We start from the raw sequence: 22,056 nt of genomic DNA, 5'->3' as shown, positions 1-22,056 counted from the left end.
GTGAGAGAGAGAGAGAGAGAGAGAGAGAGAGAATGAACGCAGGAGAGAGAGCATGAGCAGGGGAGAATCGGGCTCTCTGGTGAGCAGGGAGCCCAATGTGGGACTCAGTCCCAGGACCCTGGGATCTGACCTGAGCAGAAGGCAAATGCTTAACCGACTGAGCCACCCAGGCACCCCCAGCTGTGTCTTTTTGACCTGTTCTTGAGTTTTTACTTTCAACTACATTTTTTTATTTTTTATTTTTACTTTCAAACACATTTTAAAAATCTTTTTTAAGATTATTTATTTGAGAGAGAGAGGAGAGAGATCACATACACAGAGGGAGAGGGGAGGGAGAAGCAGACTCTTCATTGAGCAGGGAGCCTTATGTGGGGCGCAATTCAGGACCCTGGGATTATGACCTGAGCCAAAGGCAGATGCTTAACCGACTGAGTCCCCCAGGCGCACTCCAGCTACATTTTTTTAGGTTCTTTCAAATATGCTGAGTATTTTTTTGGTGTTACCCTGTTCTTTACTCATTTTTTAAATTCTCATATTCATTTCTTTAAGCACTTTAAAACAATTTTATATTTTTTATCCAGTAATTCCAATATATGGAAAATCTGTGATGGGTCTGATCCTGCTGTTTATTGTTTCTGCTGAGTCACACTGCCAGGGGCTTATCTTTACCTGTCTTATAATTTTGGATATTGTACCTATGCAGCCCGGCGCTCCCTGGAGCAGTACCAGAAAACCTGCTCTCAAATTGCATCTGTCTAGAGAGGATTTGCTTTTCCTTCTGCCATGTGAACTTCAAGTTAATTTTCTGGCTTAGAGTTTCTCAGCACACACAGGGAGTCACCATAACCCCTAAACTCGTAGGATATTGACCTGAGAGTACAAGCTCTTGGGAGAGACTTTTTTCCTACCTGGACTCCACATCAAGACTGACAGATGCCTTTGTGTCCTTCTGCCAGTGGACAGATTCATTGAGGGGAGGCACCATTTCTCTTAATAGGTAGCCTCTGAAGGTCTGGCTCTCTGCCAAAGGTTTCAGTTCTGATGACACAGTAACAGTATTTATTATTGCTAATGCGGTATCTTTAGGCTTTTCACAGCAGGGGTACCTAACCCACCATATTTTCAAGACTAAAACTATGTTATTTTCATATGCTAGTGTTCCAGGAAAGAAAGAGAAGAAAACTTGTGGAGGAATCTAAGGGAGAAAAAATGGGGTTGGGGGGCTGCTGGGCTCCCTACTGTGAGGGAAGCACTTGCTGTCGGCATCCCTCCCTTGGCAGGTGAAGATGGCTGACCACTGCCGGGCCCCCCATTACACCTATGTGGAACAACAGCAGGGCTCGGGAGCTCTGTCCTTCTGGTCTTGTGGTTTTCCTGACCTCCCTGCCAACCCCAATGCCCTGCTTTTCCTCCAGCTTCAATTTTCTACCTTCTTTCAGGCTCACATAACAAAAATATAGCTTAAAAACTGTTATACTTGGGGCGCCTGGGTGGCTCGGTGGGTTAAGCCGCTGCCTTTGGCTCAGGTCATGATCTCAGGGTCCTGGGATCGAGTCCCGCATCGGGCTCTCTGCTCAGCAGGGAGCCTGCTTCCCTCTCTCTCTCTCTGCCTGCCTCTCCATCTACTTGTGATTTCTCTCTGTCAAATAAATAAATAAAATCTTTAAAAAAAAAAAAAAACCGTTATACTTGGAGTCTCACATCCCTTGATCTCTGGATCCTATTAAGAGATCATTTCACAGAAATGGTCAGCAGCGATTTGATGTGGGGTCTCCCGAGCAGTGGGTAGGGAAGGCTGTCCTGAGTTGAGTCAGACCTGTGCCTCGTGGTGGGCAGGTTCTAAGCACCTTAGAATCCATTGGCGTCCATGTCATTAGAGGCATCCACGCTCCCTTGAAGCCCAAGACTGGAAGTCCTGTGAGTCTCACCTCTGCAGGTAGTGAGTCTGTAAGTCCATTACGTGTGTTTGAAACAAGTTTTTATTTAATCCTAATTTGCCCAAGTTTCAGAACACAGATGAGAGTGAAAATATGTATATTCATTGCTAAATTGTCCTTATTAATGGGAGGGCGGAGGCATAGAGAGCTAGAAAAATCTTTCAGGGCGGGGGATTTAGAGTATGATTTGCTGTTGCATATGGACATGAGGCACTATCTGAAGATCATGATAAAATAAAAACTATACCCTAAAGACATCTTTAGCCAGGAAAGTAGCTGGATCATCTTTGCCCAAGCCTTTTTATTCCCAGCTGGTTTTAATGGATGGCGTCCCTTCTTACAGCTGCCCCGTATCAACCTGAACAGACTCTTCCTCACCCCATCCCTCCCCCAGTTTGCTTACTGTCTCGGTGCACAGTTTCTCAGAGAGAAACAGTTACGTAATGAATTACGATCTGATTAATTGAGTTAATTACTATAAATGAACCACCATACCCCTAATAGCTGTATTTATTTTAGAAAGTAAGTGGTAGTGGAATTAGAACTGAAGAGACAAAAGACACATTTATAATGATTAATAATTTATAATGATTAATAATGATCATTGATTAAGAATTTCATGTCATTTTGAAGTCTTCAGTCCGCAGATCCTTCAGCGATAGCTGGTGATCGTGGAGCACCCCCGGTATTCACATCTGGTGCTAGTGCTTTCCAGGTGTTTCCCCGTTTAACTTAGGGCCAGCCCTGGCGACAGGGACTTTTTTTTTCCCCCCTGAAGAGGGTGGGCGTGGAGAGGTTAAATGAAGGTCAAAGAGCCAAGAGGTAGCCTCGTGGCTCAGGACAGGCACCGTGGCCCCAAGGCCCTTGTCGTGCACTAGTCAGTGGCTCGCCTGGCTGGGGCGTAAAGCCACTGAGGGTCGTTTTTAGCCCCCACTACGGTCACCACTGAAGGTTTTTTTAGACTTACTCTCAGTAGATGGCCAGCGTGGGACCCGATTGCACAGGCGTGTTCGTTTGTTGCCGCGGACTTAGGGTGACCTTGGGAGTTCGCTGTTCTTCCTGATGCCAACTCACTGACCTCTTCTCCATTCCAGTTCCTGTTCCAGCAGCTGGGGATGCTGGTGTCCTTCGTGAAGAGCCACATCCGACCTTACATGGATGAAATAGTCACCCTCATGAGAGTGAGTAGAAATTAGTGCTTTGGCCGGTTCATCAGAACATCCAGAGGAAGGCCTGGAGAGCGAGGACATTGTGGTCGTGGGTCTTTGTAGAGCTGTTACAACAGCAGTATTAAATGTGGGGCGGGGTTCCCCGGAGGGTGGTGACGCGGCGGGTGGGGGGGACCTGCTGCAGGCCTGGCCCCTGAGTGCGAGCTATGAGGTTGGAGGAAGAATCCTGAAGTCATTGTTCTGCCAGAAACAGACCCCAGTTCTTTGCCTCACACACAACAGAGCAATTTCACTTTACTGCTTTACTGCTCCCACGAAAGCTCTCCTTCTTACAGCCCATACAACCACGGCCTTAAGAGGTTTGGGGACTGGGTTTCAGTAGCGCTGTTACATACGCTGAACTCCTGTCAGGCACCGAGGAAGGAGGTGAGGCTTTACCCCACCGCCTTTAAGAGCATAAATGCCACCTTCTGACTGCGGCAGCACCTGTCCCAGATTGTGTAACGCGCGCAAGCAGGTGCGGAGGGCTCCCCATTGGGGGCAGTGTTGTTTTATGTCTGTTGGAGGGGCAGGCCTGCCTCCTGCTGTGCTGTGTCATTTCAAGGTCTCTGTTGGGAAGCTCGCTTTGCAGAGATGGCCGTGCCCTCAAAGAATTGGAAGACAATTCTTCACTGATCCCTTCTCTCCTCTGCCAGCCCTTTGTACTTAGCTTGGAGGAGGCAGCAGGACTAAAATCAAAGCGGCGAACTTCAAAACTGGAACTTCCCTGAAACCGGGTCTCAGAACTGAAAAACTCCCATCTGTACAAATAATGAAAACCACTCGCTCCCTGACTCCTGCCACGGGGGCCTCTGTACCACGAAGCTGAGCAGAGTGCCAGCGAGCCGGCGGCCCTCCGGGGGCGGGGGCCTGGCAGGCAGCAGTGTGCTTGCGGTTGGAAGCAGAACTAATCAGAGACTTAGTCCCCAAAAAAGATTTAGGACCAAAACACAGAAGTTTGAGGCAGCGAGCTTCACACCTGCAAAATGCAGCTTTCATTTCCTCCAAGATGGATAAGGTGCCCCAGGGGCTCTGCCTTTGACTGCTGCCCCTGGGCATTTTAATGAGCCCCCCTGAGCCTGGGATGAGAACAGCCTCTGTTCACAGAGATCCCTGGGCAGGCTGCCTGGCTCCTTGGAGAGAGAGAAGCCCTTGTACGGAGCCCGCAGTAATAACGGTGGGGAGGTAGGTGTGCTTTCTCTAAAGAAGGCAGAGGACAGGCCAAGTAACACACATCAGACAGACCATGGAGGGTATAAAATCGGAGGTGTTTCTCTGGCAGAGGTTTTTATCTAGAGAAAATAGCTTTTTCTCTCTGCGAGGAGAAAGAAAATTTTACAAGCATCTTTTAGTATGGCTTTTACTTTCTAAGCTATTACGATTTTTAAGACTTTTTTTAAATAAAAATACTTGATGCTTCAGTAAAGCCTTTCTTCTGAGGAGTTCTCTTTTTCTTTTTATTGACTTTATTCTGAGTTAGTTGAGGGCTCCAAAGTATGAATATGTATGTGTTGCCGTCTTTAGTAGGGCTAATCCGGCATCATCAAGTCTCCTCTGGAGATTTCAAACAAGGCAGTAGACAGCTTTCTTTTTTACTTGATTTGAAATGCCAGCTTTTCCTGGGATCAAAAACTCAGACCTATTTGGGGTACCGAGGCAGATTCTGTGGCAGATTGGCCAAGTTTTTACTTTAGTAACTTACATGGAAGATGACTATACAGGTGGAGAAAAAGTGCTCCTTTTGTGGCTTTATCCAGGCCTGAAAATGATTTGGAGCAAACATGAGCTGCTACCTATATCTAGCAATATTTAGACTACCAAAGTCTAAGTCCAGAATGGGCAAGAAACTGTTCACATTGGGATCACCCTTTGGTAGAGAGCGGCTGGTACCCAAAGTGGAGAACCTGCTGTGGGTGGGCTCAGAGCCCCTGAGTGAAATACACCTAGTCATTCATTCACTCTGTGAACGTGTTCGGGTGGCTGGACTACGCCAGGTGCTGTGCTTGGTTCTGGAGAGACAGAGATGGCTCAAAGGGGCTCCTTGCCTTTAACAGGTTTACAGTCTAGTAGAAAGAACGTGCCAGAGAAAATGAAGTTACGATGGGTGCTAGAAAAGAAGGGGCTAGAGGGACATAGAGCGTGTAATGGAAGGAGAACAGGAAAGCCTTCATGGAAGTGAGGCTTGAGGCGGGTCTAGAAAAGCAGATGGCACTTAGCTGAGCAAGAGGTGAGGTTCCAGACAGAGCACAGCACAAGCAAAGCCCAGGAGCAAAGGAGGCTGGTACATTCCGAGAAGTGCCCTTTAATCCACTCGCTGTGCCTGTGACGGAGGATACAAAGAGGGCTGGGGAAAGAGTCTCTCTTGGGGCAGACTGTGCCCACTACAGTTTTGCTTCTTTAGGGCCCTCTCAGTTCCTTGATTCCTAGTTCAGTAGAAGAGCATGTGACTTTACTTCTGTCTGTCTTCCCTCCCTATAGGAATTCTGGGTCATGAATACCTCAATCCAGAGCACGATCATCCTTCTTATTGAGCAAATTGTGGTAGCTCTTGGGGGTGAATTTAAGCTCTACCTGCCCCAGCTGATCCCACACATGCTACGCGTCTTCATGCACGACAACAGCCCAGGCCGCATCGTCTCCATCAAGGTGAGTCCCTTAGGGGTGTCCTCTAGAGGGATTCCCAGCATCCATCAGAGTCCAGGGATGATCGGCTACGAGGCAAGCCCCTGTAGCTTGTAGCTACGAGCCACAAGACTGAATCTAACGAATGCTAATACCAGATGTGTGCAATTGACAGGATGTTTACAACCCTCTCTTGACTGGCCTTGTGTTTCCTCTCCTTTATTGGATTATTCTTGGTAAATGTTTTATCCCCGACCTGTTCTCACTGTTACCTAGCAACTGATTCCTTGTCCATTGAAATAAGCTCAGAGAAAGCAAAATAATACACAAGCAAAATAAAATAGTGGGGAGGGAGGAGTGCTCTCAAAAGAAGGTAGCTCAAGGCCACTTACTGAAGGCTTTTCAGAGTCCCCGCAGAATCTGGAGCTGCCCATGTGCTCCGTGCGCACGTGTACGCACGTGTCCTCCATCCGCTCCCGCTTGCCGCCCTCCGTGCACTCCGTGTATGTGGTACTTGCCAGTATTTGCCCGTCACCGGGCTTGTGCTCCCTTTTGCAGCTGTTGGCTGCCATCCAGCTGTTCGGCGCCAACCTGGACGACTATCTGCACTTGTTGCTTCCTCCTATCGTGAAGCTCTTTGACGCCCCGGAGGTTCCGCTGCCATCTCGGAAGTAAGCACCTGCGCCGGGGGACGAAGCAGCCATCGAGCTTTTCACATCTTGTTAAAAAAGTCCTTTTCTTAAGTTCCCAGGCCATCCTTCCATTTTGTTGTTGTTGTTGTTACCTCAGCTCTCTTCATTTTAGTCCAGAAACGCCCCAGGCTTCTGGAAATCTTAGCCGTCCCTACCCCACGGGGACCTGTGTTGGAGCCAGGTCCCCCGAGCTGCCTCCGAGGCCGTGCCTTCCCATTTGGTGCTGATTAAGATAACCCTCAGCCACCTCTGGTACTCCGGGACCACGTGTCAACAATTCCCCTGTGTCGTGGTTATCGTAGGGCAGCGTTAGAGACAGTGGACCGCCTGACGGAGTCCCTGGACTTCACGGACTACGCGTCCCGGATCATCCATCCGATTGTTCGAACGCTGGACCAGAGTCCGGAACTGCGTCCCACGGCCATGGACACGTTGTCTTCGCTGGTCTTCCAGCTGGGGAAGAAGGTGAGACAAGAAAACAGACATGCTCTTCCTCCTGGCTTGGGGAAGATGACTTTTGTCTGTGAACGTCTCTGTTTGCCAGTCTGTAGCTCTCAACGGCCTTCAAAGAACTAGGAATTACTTGCTTTTTTTGTCCTGTCCTTTATTTACCAAACACTTCTCGAGCCATCTGTGTGGCCTAAGTGCTGTTCTGGGATAACACAGTAAACAGAAGGATGTCCCGGTTCTCATGGAGCTTCCGTTCCACCCAGGCAAAGCTAGTAAACACAGTCTGTCTCAGAAGAGCTTAGAGGGAGCGGGGAGAGTTGCTGTTTGTTTTCAGGTGGACAGTGAAGCCTCTGATAAGCAGCCATCTGACCAGGTCTGAGCAGGTCTGAGCCCAGAGAGTCGGATGCCGGCAGAGGGACTAGCAAATCCAAAGGGGTGCGGAGGCAGCGCGTTCGGAGGGTCCAGGGAACAGCGTGCGGCTTCAGCGCGTTCGGAGGGTCCAGGGAACAGCGTGCGGAGGCAGCGCGTTCGGAGGGTCCAGGGAACAGCGTGCGGCTTCAGCATGTTCGGAGGGTCCAGGGAACAGCGTGCGGCTTCAGCGCGTTCGGAGGGTCCAGGGAACAGCGTGCGGAGGCAGCGCGTTCGGAGGGTCCAGGGAACAGCGTGCGGCTTCAGCATGTTCGGAGGGTCCAGGGAACAGCGTGCGGCTTCAGCGCGTTTGGAGGGTCCAGGGAACAGCGTGCGGAGGCAGCGCGTTCGGAGCGTCCAGGGAACAGCATGCAGCTTCAGCGTGTTCCGAGGGTCCAGGGAACAGCGTGCGGCTTCAGCGTGTTCGGAGGGTCCAGGGAACAGCGTGCGGCTTCAGGGGAGGGGGCTGGGCAGCGAGGAGGGCTTGCAGTTCCCATCATAGAGATAAGACAGGGCTGGGATGGGGCGTAGAGACAAGGTGCTGTAGGCTAGTTGTTCTCAGATGTCCCTGGACAGTATCTACATAGCCAGGAACCTGTTAGAAATGTAGATTCTCCGGCCTGTGCCCAGACCCGCACCAAAAACTGGAGCCCAGCAAGCTCTGGTTTCATAAACCTTCCAGGTGATTCTGATGCCCACAAAAATTTGCACATCACTCCTATGGGCCATTATAAGTACTTGGGCCTTTACTCTGGGCAAGACTAGAAGTTTTGGAGGATCTGGACCTCAGGAAGACTGTGGTCTGACCTAATGACTCACAGTGCTGTGTGGAAGAACGGACCAGGCCAAGGGTGGGAGCAGAGAGAGCACTCAGAGGCCATCGCAGTAATTCAGATGGATGGGGGTGGGGACTAGGACTGTAGCGGTTTGGGGAGGGTGGTGTGAGAGAGATAGAGAGAGACAGAAACAGGCAGGTGACTCTTCCGAGTAACAGAGAGCCACCCCAAACCCAGCAGAACTAGCTATAGCTCGCGGGGGTGATATCGCGTTGCCTCCCGCGCTGCAGAGTGACCTTCCTGATCTCTTCCCTCTCCTCCGACAGTACCAGATTTTCATTCCAATGGTGAACAAAGTCCTGGTGCGACACCGAATCAACCATCAGCGCTACGACGTCCTCATCTGCAGAATCGTGAAGGTGAACTGCGCTGGGTTTCTGTCCCAGAGTCCTCCGCTGTCTCTCCGCATGGGTCTGGGAACACATCTGGCTTTTTAGCTCTAAAATAGCGACGGGCAGGCAGCTTCTGTAGAGACAGCAGGCTCTTTCCAGATCTGTAGATGGCGTGGGCTCCGCAGCAGTGATGGGCCCCTGCTGCCTGCGTGCAGAAGAGCAGGAGCCTGGCCGCCTCCCTGTGCACTTCTGCTGAGGGACCCCAGGAATGCTTCTCGAATTTGCACATGCTACAAAATAGTCCCCTTCCTTTGATTCCCCCCGCCCTTGGCTCCCTGGCCATACAAAACCAGGCAGCGGGCTATTCGCGCCCCCCCCCGCCCCCCCGGCTCATAGCACTTGGTCCCTGGGATCCTGGCCCATAGCACTAGCTTTGCCAGCTGCGTGCTCATCCTGCCGAGTCCGTGCTGTCCCTGACCAAGAGTGACCGGCAGACATGGGTCTGCAGTGGGGAATGTAGCCCACCTGTGGTTCATTTGGTCTGTGCATGTAACCTTTTCCTTCCTGCTGATGTCCTGATGCTTTCAGAAGGTGCAACCCTCCCAAGGCTTAAGGTTGTTTTCTTACCTGGGAGAACCTAGCAGAGTTGCAGGGTTTGTCTGTGGCTCTCTGGTTGCAGGGATACACCCTTGCTGACGAAGAAGAGGACCCCTTGATTTACCAGCACCGAATGCTGAGGAGTGGCCAAGGGGATGCGCTGGCTAGCGGGCCGGTCGAAACGGGACCCATGAAGAAACTGCACGTCAGCACCATCAACCTCCAAAAGGTCCATGAGTTCCCGAGGGGGTTGGGGGGGTGCTCGGAAGGGAGAGCACAGCTCTTCTCTCTTGTTCCAAACTCTTCGCTCTTGCTGCCACCAGTTCAAAACAGCCAAAGACCAGCCCAAGCATTTTTCCGAAACTCTAGATACCATGAACTTAGGTCATTTTGTCTTTTTCCGGGTGTCCAAATGATATGTTTTTTAAAATTAAGGATCAATGTAGAACAAAATTCTAAGCTTCCTTGGAGCTCTGATAGTAGAATCCTTTGTTGCAAATACCATTCTCATTTTTTACGTGAATGGAACAAAACCAGTGAGACCCTTCCTTAGCCCTGAGACCGGCCAGCTCTGTAGAGCAGTGCGTCTCAGACTCCTGAAACTCCCAGGACTGCGAGGGACTGAGGAAAATGCGTGTTCTGAATGGGGCAGTCCGAGGTCAGGCCTACATTCCGCATTTTTACCAAAGTCCTAAGTCATGCCAGTGCTATCGGGCCAAGGACCGTACTTTGAAGAATAGACTTTTTGATCTTTGCAGATAAATACTGAGTTCTTTCTGCTGACGCAAGCCCGGGATGTAGCTGGCTTCTCACCACATATGCCTCCAGCCATCCATTTAAAAACAGGCCGTTTCAAAGCATCGCTGGTCGATCTGAGCAGGGTCATTGTAGTTATGTCACTGAGTTAAATAATTTCCCATGTTTCGCATCAGCTTCAGTGCTTCTGGTGACTATGAGCAGCGCCTGTCTGGAGTCCCACTTGGTGGCATTCTTCCTTTCTTAGTGGTTAGTCCACAGCAGCTGCACTTGCACGATGGCAGGGGACCGAGGTAGAGAACTGGGCAGGACTGCGTCCCTGATAACTTGTTCTCTTCTTTTGGCCAAGCCCGTAAAGATTTGAACACACACCTGTGTGTGAGTGCGTGTGTGTGTGCGTGTGTGTTCGCACACAGCTGGGGGGGGTGCTGGGGCCACTGACTGGGGCCACTGGGGCCACTGGGGCGCTAGGGCCACAGGTGGGGCCACTGACTGCCGAGCCAGCCTTCACCCAGACACGCAGCTATAAGGTGGCCATTGCCGAGAAGGGTTGGGTGATGTACGAGGGAAGTGGTGAAAGACCCCTGGGGCAGGGGCGATGCTGCTTTCCCTCCGTGGAGCATGTCACTGCTAGTCCAAGGCTACAGGAAAAGGAGGGGCCCCCAGGTCCTCAGGCGGTCGTTGAGGTGATCCTGCTGACACCTCACCCCTCAGGGCAGGGCCAGGCGGAGAAGCCAGATGCACATTGCCACCCAGATGTTTTCCGCCTGCCTGGGTTCAGAATGTCCTTCCAGCCAGGCAGCTGTCCACCCTCTTAGAGCCGTGTCCTGACTGTTTTAGGAAACTCCCCGGTAGGCGAGGCTGCTTCCAGGAAGGTTGGCTTTCTACGCAGGCCTTGCAAAAAGAAGCATGACCTTTGCCAAACAGGAAAAAGAGTTTTTAGTGTGTCTCACCTGAGAGCAGATCCAGTCCAGGAACCCTAAGCAGACTCTCTCACACTACTCTCAGCCAGGTTTGTGCCTTCACACACTCGTGCGTGGGCAGCCTGGGGTCGGTGCAGGGACCAGTGTGACCCACTTTCCAAGTAACAGCGCACCGCCTCCAGGGAGCCTGCCAGGATTTTCAGCAGCCTTCCCGTCTGAGGAGAAGCTATTCGGACTTACCCCCTAAGTGAATAGGCTGGCGGGAGGTCTGTTGGTGTCGCGGGCCTCACCAGAGGGGACAGTCAGCCTTGGCTGGTGGCGGAGGGCAGCTGACGGGCCTTGACGCAGTTACCACGGAACCCAGAGAAGCGAGAGTGGATGAGGTTTTAAATGAAAGAAGAGCAGGGAGGGGCCCACTTGGGGGCCTTAGCCTGTTTGATAGATCGTGCAGTTGTCCGTGAAGCTAAGGTTTCCAGAGACTTCTTTGTGACCATTTCTCAAACAGTGACAGGGACAGCACTGACAACTGCCAGCATCTGTGCAGGGCTTTCCGCGTGTCGGGCGCTGGTACAAGCTCGTTAGTGTATTGACTCACTTACCCTTCACCCTGAGAGTTAGGTGCTCTCGCTCCCGCCGGCATCTTGCAGAGAAGTCGATATTGAGGCCCTGAAAGGTTGAGTGATTTGCCCAAAGTCGCCCAGTAAATGGGGGAGCCGGGGTTTGACCAAGGGACCATGACTTCAGAGACCCGTCTCTTAACTACCACCCAAGCGCGGCTTCTGCCCCACCCAGGCTCGGCCTCACGTCACTAGAGGGAAAAGACTTTTGTGGTTCCCCCTTGTGTATGTTCAACTTTTGAAATGCCGTGCGCTACAGAGCAGCTATCCGGAGACCCTTTGTGTAGGAAGGAAGCCAGAGGCCTCTCCAGAGAACAGGACTTGCTATTCCCGTTTTGTTCAACAGAACAAAGTTCAGAAATCAAGTAACTAGTGTCGCCCTTCCTCCTGGTTCAGGGTGCTCATCGTATCATCAGAATTGTGCACGTAATTTTTCAGTTTGTCCCTTAACGTCTCTGTCTCAGTTTCTGACATAAAACTGAAATTTAATATGGTATTGCTCATTTGTAACTCATCAGAAGCCACAGCCCGTCTCCAGTTTATCCCAGGAAGGTGATGGGTTGAGTCGTTGATGGGCAGGTGGTGTAGCTCACGGGTATCTCTTCCACTCCCTGGACCACTTCCTTGGAGAACCTCTGCTCTGACTTACTCAGTTTGCCTAGCTTAGGGAGGACATGTGTCCATTCTGCTGGAAAAATCTTTGAAGAATATATTTTAAAAGTTCGGGCTAGGCCAGCTCAAAGAGATGTCGTTTTGATTATAAGAGCAATCATTTTTGCTCATCTGTTCCAGCTGGGCTCTTTAGACATTTTATCCCTTGATGCAGAAGACTGAGGCCCCGATGCAACATACAAGCGATTTTTCCAGAGTGTCCCAGCTGCCAGGTGGCGGAGCCAGGATGCCAGCTGGTGTCCCTGACTTAACAAGAATAGGCACTCACAGGAACACTAACTTTGTGCCAAGCACAGGTATAAATCCGTGACACATATTAATTATTCCTGGGAACACCCTAGGAGGTGAACTGTTATCCTCATTTTACAAGTGAGGAAACAGCCCCAAGAGAAGAGAAGTAACTTGCCCAAGGTCAGACAGCCAATGAGTTCGATAACAGCCTTTTGAACTCAGGCCACCGACCTCCAGAGTGCAGCCGGGGCCACGACGCGGTGCTGCCCGTCTCCAGAGCCAGGGTCTTCCCATCCACCTCCCTCAGCTTCCCCTGGCCGGAACTCGTGATGCCTGGAACGCTCAGTTTTGAGGAACATTGGAGGGGATAAATCAGAAAGTAAAAATTAAATCTATTCAACTCCTTTTGTCTCATTCCACCCTGGTGCCGTGTGCGCTGGGCTCTGACTCGTGTCTGAGTGTGATGTGATTCACGCTGTTGTGAACCTGACGATTCTGCCTCTCCCCATGTGACCCTTTGTTGTCGACTGAGCCAATGTCCTAGTGCAGAGCACCCGGGGCCCATCGCACACTGCAGGGGCCATTAGGCCTTGTCGAATGCGCCCTGCCTGTGACGGGCCCATCCATTGTGGGTCTGTAGAGCTTTCTGCTTTGCTGATAGAGTCCAGCCCAAATGACTTGTAAAACAGTATTTGTCAGTATCGTGCTCTATGCCAGAGGTTGCTGCTTTTGTTTTGTGGCCTCTGATTAAATATTACTCTCTTGTATTTGTGCTCTGGGGGACTTTTGTCACGAGAGGTATGGTTTTATTAAATCAAAGACAGAATCATCTTTAAATAGACGAGGGCTCTTTATAGTTGGCCCTGGAAGCTGACGGTTTTCCATTGTCGCCTGGGGGATCACAGGCCTGGGGAGCTGCCAGGAGGGTCTCCAAAGATGACTGGCTGGAGTGGCTGAGGCGGCTGAGTCTGGAGCTCCTGAAGGACTCCTCGTCGCCTTCCCTGCGCTCGTGCTGGGCCCTGGCTCAGGCCTACAACCCGATGGCCAGGTACGTCCGCTGCGTCGGGGTGGGATCAAGAGGATCGCACAGAAAAGACCATATGTAAGAATTCTTATGGGCGATGACTGTGGAAAGGCCTGGTATTTTGAATTTTGCCAATTTGTGGAGGAAAAAAAAGGGCAGATTGAACAAGCTTATATTCTAGGAAAATCATCCATCTTAACCTTGCTAGAAGACCTTTCCTTAGTAGATTTGGGTCCAAAATTTTAATTATAAAGTCATTTATAGTTCTGGAAAAAACTATGTAATGGTTTAGTATAACTGCTTTCCAATAATAATGAATTCTATTTACTGCTATATTTACAAACACCCCCAAACTTACTGGTCTTAAACAACAACGGTCATTTGTTTTACTCAGGGATCTGCAGTTTGGACGTTACCTGTGGGGACAGCTTGTCTCTGCAGCAGTGACAGTGGGGGTGTTGGTCCAGGGGCCAGGGGACCCACTTCCAGCATACGGCTCATTCTCGTGTCTGGCAGGTTGAGGCTTTCACATGGGAACTGCCGTGGCGAGGGGCTTTGGTTCTTCTCCCTGTGGGTCCTTCTGTGGGGTGCTTGGGCTTCCTCGCAGAATGCTGGCAGGTTTGCAAGAGTGAACGTGCCCAAGGGAACGAGGCAGAAGTATATGGAGTTTATAGGACGTGGCCTTGGAAGTCACACAGTTTGACTTCTGCCACACTCTGTTGTTCAGGGCAGTCACAGAAGCCCACTCAGATTCGAGGGAAGGAGCTCCGGATGCCATCTCCGGACAGGGAGATCGTAGAAGACCGTGTGCAACAGCAGATGCTGTTGTAGCCATCTTCGGGAAACAGAATTGGCCGTAAAATAATACTGTTTTAAATAACAAGTCTTAAGCCATTAAAGATTTGGTTTATAATCTTTGCATATAGAAGGTTTACAGTAAAACGTAAATAAACAAAATGGGATACAAAACTATGAAAATGTGTGACTTCACCTATTCAAAAACACATGTACGTGGAAAAAGACTAGAAAGTAATAGAATAGTGATTAAGTGGGAAGGTCTAAGGAGTAGTTATTGTCTCTGTGTTCCTTTCCCTGTTTTCCCAGTTTGTCTACAATGGATGGTTGTTATTTGTAATGAGGCATAAAGTGGTATTTTTCATGCACAAAAATAGTTCCTAAGATCCCCCTAACTCCACAGTGTGCAGATTTGTATGCTCAGCTGACGTCATGTACCTCTCCTGTTACAAGTCACTTCTGAGCACAGTGTCATCCCAGAGAGGCTTGGGGCAGACATACACCCACGTGTTTACCCCCACAGTGCCAAGGGTGCTCGTTTGGGATCCGGTGTGGCCTTGCATGTAGGTCAGAAAGTGTATTTTTTAATCTACACACGACTTCTTTTGGGCTTCCTGTTACCCTTTAGGTTTCAAATTTTGTTTTTCCCAGCAGATTCCAAAATTATATACATTGGTCTGACTTAACCTTTATATTGTGTAATAGAAAGTGCGTGTAGAGGCATCAAATGCTCAGCCCATATGTTATAAGCGTATCTTACAGTTTCCAGCTCGCTTCCCCCAGCATTCATCTAAAAAAGAGGGGATGAGATTAAAGTTCAGATATCAGGCAAATATGCCAGTCCATAAAATAGTTGTAGTAATCTTAGAAACGGCACCTCCTTTCCAGGTCTTGGTCAGTCTCCAGCAGTTGTCTTGGCTTGGAGGGCCTTTCGAGAATTTAGGGATTGGGATGCTGTCTTCTAACACTTCTGGTTTCTTAAGTTGTGGTGTCTTGTTTGAGGCCATTCAACTAAGGATTCTGGTTGTATTTTGAAAAGCAGTCACGGGGCTGCCTTTGCTTCTCCCATCTCACCTGAGAAGCATCCCAAGGATCCTTTGAAGATTATTCTGTTCTGAAGCTGTTAATGCCAGCTTCTATGTTGTAAGTCCCCTTTCTGTTCTCCCCTCCCATGAAGAAAGAAGATGGGAAAACTGCCAAGAGGCAGTGGAGACAGGCTGTTTAGCTCTGCCCTGCTTGCTCCCCCCACGCTCTCACACAGCTTCCCGTGTAGCCCAGTGTCTGTGCTTGAGCCATAAAACCAGTAGTCGCTAGCTACGCATGGTTGCATCGAGGTAACCACAATGAAATAAAACTTAAAATTCCATTCCTTGGTCACACTCAGCACAGTTCAAGTACTCAGTGGCTAATAGCTATCCTATTGGGCAGGAAAGATAGACCATTTCCAGCAAGTCCTGTTGGACATCATTGACCTGTACACGCAAAATCAGTGATGCCGGGAGTAAGATTAGTAAGTGACTTTGTGGCGCCAGGCAGAGGCACGAGAGACATTTCCAACATCTTTTTTCCACTCCTCTCTGCCTCCAGGGATCTTTTTAATGCTGCATTTGTGTCCTGCTGGTCTGAGCTGAATGAGGACCAGCAGGATGAACTCATCAGAAGCATCGAGTTGGCCCTCACCTCGCAGGACATCGCCGAAGTCACGCAGACCCTCTTAAACTTGGCTGAATTCATGGAACACAGTGACAAGGTGAGGCTTTGCCCCTTTGTCCAGGTGGAGCCCGACAGGAAGCTAGTGGGAGGGGAGAAGCCCTCCCGGCAGCCTCTCCCGTTCACGCCCAGCTTCTGTTTTCTTACGCTCTGGGTTCTGCTCTTCCCTAGGGCCCCCTGCCCTTGAGAGACGACAATGGCATTGTCCTGCTCGGGGAGAGAGCTGCCAAGTGCCGAGCCTACGCCAAAGCACTGCACTACAAAGAACTGGAGTTCCAGAAAGGGCCCACCCCCGCCATCCTCGAGTCTCTCATCAGGTAGGCTCTAACCCCTTTCTAATTGCTGCCTTCCTCTGAAATGACCTCTCTCCCCCCACGGCCTGCCACCAAAGCAGGGGAGTCACGTGGAGGCTCCTGCTCTGCGAATTCTGCCTTCGGGTCCTGGCCAGCACATTTAAATGAGATGCGGTCGCAGGTGGCTCTCCCCACTCTCGGAGCCGTGCCTGGCCTTTCTGTTGACCCTCAGCACACGGGTTTTTGTTGTTTTCCAACCTGTGCTGGCTTGTCCCGGTGACATCAGTCCTGAAGCCGTTCTGAGGCGGCAGCAGCCTAGGAGCAGTAGAGGTTAACGGGTCTGATCGCACTCTCGGTTCGGAGCAGGAAATACTGGTTGCAGTGCCTCGGGGGCCTCTGGGGTTTTATCACCCGAGTCGTCCTCCCTGGTGTTCTGCAAGTCGAACAGGAGAGCGACCTCTGAGATTCAGTGATCTTTTCCTGGCCTTGGCGACAGTCTCTCCTCTCCGAAGTTGGTTTTGCGTCTTCTGGGTATGGAAAAAATAGGTTGTTTAATCAGTTTTCTGCTGTTATGAAATTAGAAGCAGCCTCACATGTTAGCTCCAGCTCCCAGAGAACTGTTTGCTTCCCCTAATGATTATCAGAGAATATTAACTCTGGGATCTAATTATCTTCGTGTAAATGCTAACATGCTTGATTAGTTCACTATAGATAGTTGAGGGGAAAATCACCCAGCTAATAAGTACCCCTTCGAGGCTGAAACAGTCTGCTGTGTGTGGTGCTTCTTCAGTTTGAGAGACTCATCAAGTAGCCAGCTTCCGTGCCAGCTCTGCTCTTAAGTAAATGCTGAAAGTGTTCCTTTAAACACTTTAAAAAGTGACCAAAATGATAGAAATAGAATCAGGATTTTGTCCAAATAAAGTGAGCTTAGAGAGGCTGTTGATTTCTAAAATGCCACATATTAACAGTTATTAGACATGCTGTCCCTGTGGAGTAGGCTTTCATTCCTAATTAGGTACAGCAGATAGGAAAACCTGCATTTCTTCCTCCCGTCCCTGGTGTAGGTGACACCATCTTCCTTGATAATTGATGGAAAATCTGGCAGAGGAATATAATAACGTCAGTGTCCAATAACTAGTTTTGCATGTTAATTTCCTTGCTGGCCTTTTTCAGTTTGACACCGCTCTGAAAGCCCCCTCATCCCGCCCCAGGGCTTCTACCGTATTTGAGACAGTCACAAGAGAATTAATGTGTATACAGGTTTGCAATAGGAAGATACAGTGAGAGCCCTGGAAAGTGTTCAAGGCTGTTAACCATGTAAGCCAATATAACTGAAAATATATACTCAATTTCCTGCAGATTGATCTCGACTTTAAGCACAAACCAGTGGAAGCCTGTGCTCCCAGGCCATGCCAGGGCTCTGAGCCATGTGGTTTTGTCCCAGCCTAATGGAGCTCGGCTTGCAGTCCGGCCCCTTCGCTTGTCTTCCCGTCTTCCCGTCTTCCTCCATTTGCAGCTTTTCCCACTTGCTTTTGTGAAACTGCTTTTCCTAATAGCACCATGGCAATGCCCCGCCATCATTGTCACTGCAGACAGTTTTAAGAAACAGCCTTAGACAAGGCTGCTTTTAGAGAATGTGTGCTCAGCACTAGCCCAGTCCTCTGCATGGGCCTCCTGGAAACTCCTCCCCGAGGGGTGTCCATGGTGGGGGGTGGACATATGTCCCCGAGTTTTCACTTGGGTTCCATGTTGGAGGCATCACTCTTCAGTGAGAAATTAAGCTCACAGTGGCCACCAGGAAGCTCACAGCTCAGTCCTGGCCTACCTCTAATAGAATCTTCCCTACTCCTGCTTTCCCTTCACTGTCCACTCTTTTAAAGTTTATTCTAGTACATACATTTGAGTCAACTGCCTCATATTCTCTTTGAAATAATCAGGTTCACAAAAACATCTTTGCAAAGCTATTTCCTACTTTTGGTTTTTGTCTTAAAAAGCTGTGCTATGCTGACAGTTCTGTTCTCTTGCTACTGGATCAATTGTCTGACTGCCTGCCTATTGATGTTTTTGCCTGTCTGCTCCAGGACAAATTAAACCCCACATGTAATCCCCAAACCAGACTAACACTGAGACGGTATGAACTATTCACATCTCCTCAGAGCTTATATATGTCAGTAAGTGTAATCACTTCTTAAGGGAACAGAAGACTAAATGGGTATTGGATTCTCTGTAAGTATACACACGCATACACACACAGCTGGCTTTTACTTGGTTGGCCTGTAGCATTGGGATAAGCGCAGGTGGCCTGCTTACTTAGACCATTCAGGCCACTGTTAACAAATTACCATGACCCGGGGGGACTTATACAACAAACACTTCTCACAGTCCTGGGAAGCTGGGAAGTCCAAGGTCAAGGTGCCGGCATGGTTGAGCTGTGGTGAGCAGCCTCTTCCAGGTTGTCCGATGGATGACTGCTCTCTGTGTATTCAGGTGCCGGAAAGCAGAGAACAAGCTCTTTGGGCTCTCTTTAATGAGGGCTCTATCCTCGTGGCCTAATCGCCTCCCAAAGCCCCCCCACCCTCCAAATACCATCACGTGGGGATTAGGCTTCAACATAGGAGTTCTGGGGATATAAACATCCGGTCCACTGATTCCTCCCTGGCCCCCCAAAATGCATGTCCTTCTCAAATGCAAAATACATTCATTCCATCACAACCACCCTGAAGTCTTAACCCATCTGGGATCAGCTCGTGTAAATAAGTCTCATGTACATACCATCTAAATCAGGGATAGGGGTGAGGCCCTAGGTACAGTTCCTCCTGAGGCAGAATTTGTCTCCAGCTGCAAACCTCTGAAAACAAGTTACGTACTTCTAGAGTACACTGCTGGCATGGTAACAGGAGAGACATCCCCATTCCGAAAGAAATGGGGAAGAAGGAGAGGATGACAGATCTCAAGCAAGTCCAAAACCAAGCCAGGCAAACTTCATGAGATCTCCAGGCTTGGGAGTAATCCGTTTTGGCTGGATAGTCTGCCTCTGGGCACACTGGGGGAGTCTACCAGGCCTGTTAAAAGCAAGGCAGTGGTCATCTTTTTTAAAAATAAGCAGGCAGCCCTCATGATCCCTGGATCACTTCGGGATCATTCTTTTCTCCTCTTGAAGAACAGTACGTGTTCACAGCCAAGTAGCTCTGTAGTTGTGTCCTGTAAAATCCACGAAGTTTGAGAGCCTTCCTTCATTCCTTCCTGCCTCTATCCCCTTCTGTTCTGTCTCACGGTTTCCGTGCCGGAGTAGCTGATGCAGTCCACGGTTCACAGCGCACTGACCGCCTTAGCAGAGCCTCGCGTGGCCATATCCCCTGTGTTCTCTTCCAAACACACGTGCTCATTTCTTTTAGTACAGGTTGGCTGAAAATTTCCCAGCTCTTCACGTTCCGGCTCCTTGTTGCTTAATCTGCATTCACGTCGTTTCCCACCTCTCCTTTTACTCCAAGCCGCCCCTCTGCACTTTGCTGAGCAGTCTCCTCGGCGAACACCCAGTGGCACTGCTCACAAGCTCTGCCTTCCTCAGGGCACTGGGACACGAGCACCATCAGATCGTCTGCCAGTCCACAACAGGAGGTTCCGTGTCTCTTATCCGCTCACCATTCCTCATTTCTGTCTGAGAACTCATCGGAGTGGCCTTTACCAATACTTAACCCGTGCCCCTACTGCCCTTCTGTCCACGGTCACGTGGGTGCTCTCTCAAAAGACAGAAGCTCTCTCTCTAGCTCTCCTTGTCTTTCTGGGCTCTCCCCGCCTCTGCCCGTCACCTTGTGCCAGAGCCACTCCACACCGTTAGGCGTGTCCGGTGCAGCAGCGCCCCGGCTCTCAGCACCAGTTCCTGCGTCAGTCCGCTGGGGCCGCTCTTACAAAAAGCCGCAGACCGGGGGGCTTCGGCGTTCGTTTCTCGCAGTGCCAGGGGCTGGACGGTCCACGGTCAGGGTCCAGCACGTTGGGTGCTGGTGAGCACCCGCTTCCAGATTGCCACCCGCTTCCAGATTGCCACACGGCCACCCTCTCCTTGTGTCCTCACGTGATGGAAAGCAGAGCCCAGCTGTCTGTCGGGGGGGGGCCTTTCATCAGGGCCGCGGTTCCATCCGTGAGCCACTCCCCCCGCATGACCCAGTCACCTCCTGCAGGCCCTGCTTCCAAATACTGTCACATTGCGGATTGGCCTCGACAGAGGAATTTGAGGGGGATATACACATCCGGTCCATGGTACTTGCCTTTCTTTCTCTCTGTAAGAAGAAGAAAAGGTCTCATCAAAGCTGGTGCTTTCATTGCCCAGCCCCTGACGAGTAATCCCATTTTTTCTTTTAAAGATGTTATTTATTTATTTGACAGGGAGAGAGATAACAAGTAAGCAGAGAGGCAGGCAGAGAGAGAGGAGGAAACAGGCTCCCCTCGGAGCAGAGAGCCCAACGTGGGGCTCGATCCCAGAACCCCGAGATCATGACCCAAGCCGAAGGCAGAGGCTTTAACCCATTGAGCCACCCAGGCACCCAAGTAATCCCATTTTTAAAAAAAGTTCTGATTGAGACAGCAGAATGAAAATGAAGAACGGTGGCCAGTGCTTGCGAGGTCGACATTCTGCTCTCATACCGCCTTCTCTCTTACATCATAGAGGATGAAACAAAACGTTCTTTACTTCCAGGGATGACACGGAGCTCTCCTTTGTTGGTTCCTGGTAGTTCTGTCCTCCTTAAGGTCAGAGACTGTACCGACCTCGTCTCTGAACCCTCGGTGCTGACCTCAGCTGCTCCAGAAGGGTACTAGAGAAGCAGTGGTTCCGTTCCGAACGCGTGCTGTAGGTCGCATGGCTGGCACGTCCTGTTCTCTAACAACTACTCTCCCCTTCCCCTCGGCCGCACTCTCTACAGGTTTTCCCAGAGGGGTGAAGGGAGCCACAGATGCCGATGTCAAGCCTCAGTTTTTTGTAGGGCGGTTGTTTGTTTTATGCCAACATTTTTTCCCCCAACATTAACCTCGTCACGGGAAGTTCATCCTCTGTTTACTCAGTTGTGTGTATGTAAAAATGTGAGTAAGTTTCCGCAGCTATAGGTTTTGATTAGTAAAGTTTAGATGCCCCCACTTTTATTGAGGAATAATAAACACATATAATTGTATATATTTAGAGTGTACAACTTGCTGCCTCAATAGACATTATGGAATGACTGTCAAGCTCAAGATCATTAACACGTCCATCACCTCACATTGTTAACCCTCGTGTGTGTGCGATGAGAACACTTCAGACCTACTCTCAGCAGCTTTCAAATACACGACACTGTCCTCTGACGGGTCACTGTGCTGTATATTAGATCCTCAGAACCTACTCGTCTTACAGCTGGACGTCTGTGCCCTTCAACCTCTGTCTCCGCATCTCCCCATCTCTCTGCATCCGCTGGCAACCATGGTTCTGTTCTGTTTCTATGAAATCAGATGGTAGTTTGTTTTGTTTTGTTTTAATGATTTTACATGTAAGTGATACCATACAATATTTTTCTTATTATTATTTTACTTAGTGTAATGCCCTCAGATTTGTCCATGTCATCAACAACAGCAGCATTTCCTTTTTTTTTTTTTTATGGCTAAATAATGTTCCTTTTTGTTTGTGTGACATTTTCTTTATCCACTCATCTGTCAGTGGACACGTGGGTTGTTCCATGCCTTGGCTATCGTGAATAATGATGCAGTGAACATGGGAGTGCAGATAACTCTTCGAGATACTGGTATCTTTTCCTTTGGATGTATACCCAGAAGTGGAATTGCTGGATCATATGGGCGTTTTACCTCTAATTTCTTGAAGAACCACCAGACTTTTCCATAGTGGCTGTACCCATCTGCATTTCCACCACCAACGACAACAGTTCTCTGTTCTCCACATCCTCACCAACACTTGCTGTCTCTTGCCTTT

General features: G+C 49.8%; 1 protein-coding gene across 1 annotated transcript in view; it reads left to right on the top strand.

Moving 5' to 3' along the window:
* Positions 1-2,977: 2,977 nt before the first annotated feature.
* Positions 2,978-22,056, top strand: part of MTOR (mechanistic target of rapamycin kinase) — a gene marked incomplete at its 5' end in the record, with an annotated part of 84,102 nt that continues 65,023 nt past the window's right edge. Inside the window, 9 exons of the mRNA XM_082686706.1 lie at positions 2,978-3,118; positions 5,624-5,791; positions 6,326-6,438; positions 6,762-6,924; positions 8,420-8,512; positions 9,165-9,311; positions 13,187-13,329; positions 15,688-15,850; positions 15,982-16,127. Of these exons, the coding sequence (XP_082542832.1) occupies positions 2,978-3,118; positions 5,624-5,791; positions 6,326-6,438; positions 6,762-6,924; positions 8,420-8,512; positions 9,165-9,311; positions 13,187-13,329; positions 15,688-15,850; positions 15,982-16,127 (1,277 nt within the window). The remainder of the gene's footprint in view (positions 3,119-5,623; positions 5,792-6,325; positions 6,439-6,761; positions 6,925-8,419; positions 8,513-9,164; positions 9,312-13,186; positions 13,330-15,687; positions 15,851-15,981; positions 16,128-22,056) is intronic.

This window comes from Mustela nivalis, assembly GCF_964662115.1.
Source record: "Mustela nivalis genome assembly, chromosome: 10".
Taxonomy (NCBI): Eukaryota; Metazoa; Chordata; class Mammalia; order Carnivora; family Mustelidae; genus Mustela; species Mustela nivalis.
Note: the sequence above shows the minus strand (reverse complement) of the source record. Positions and strands in the feature narration are given on the sequence as shown.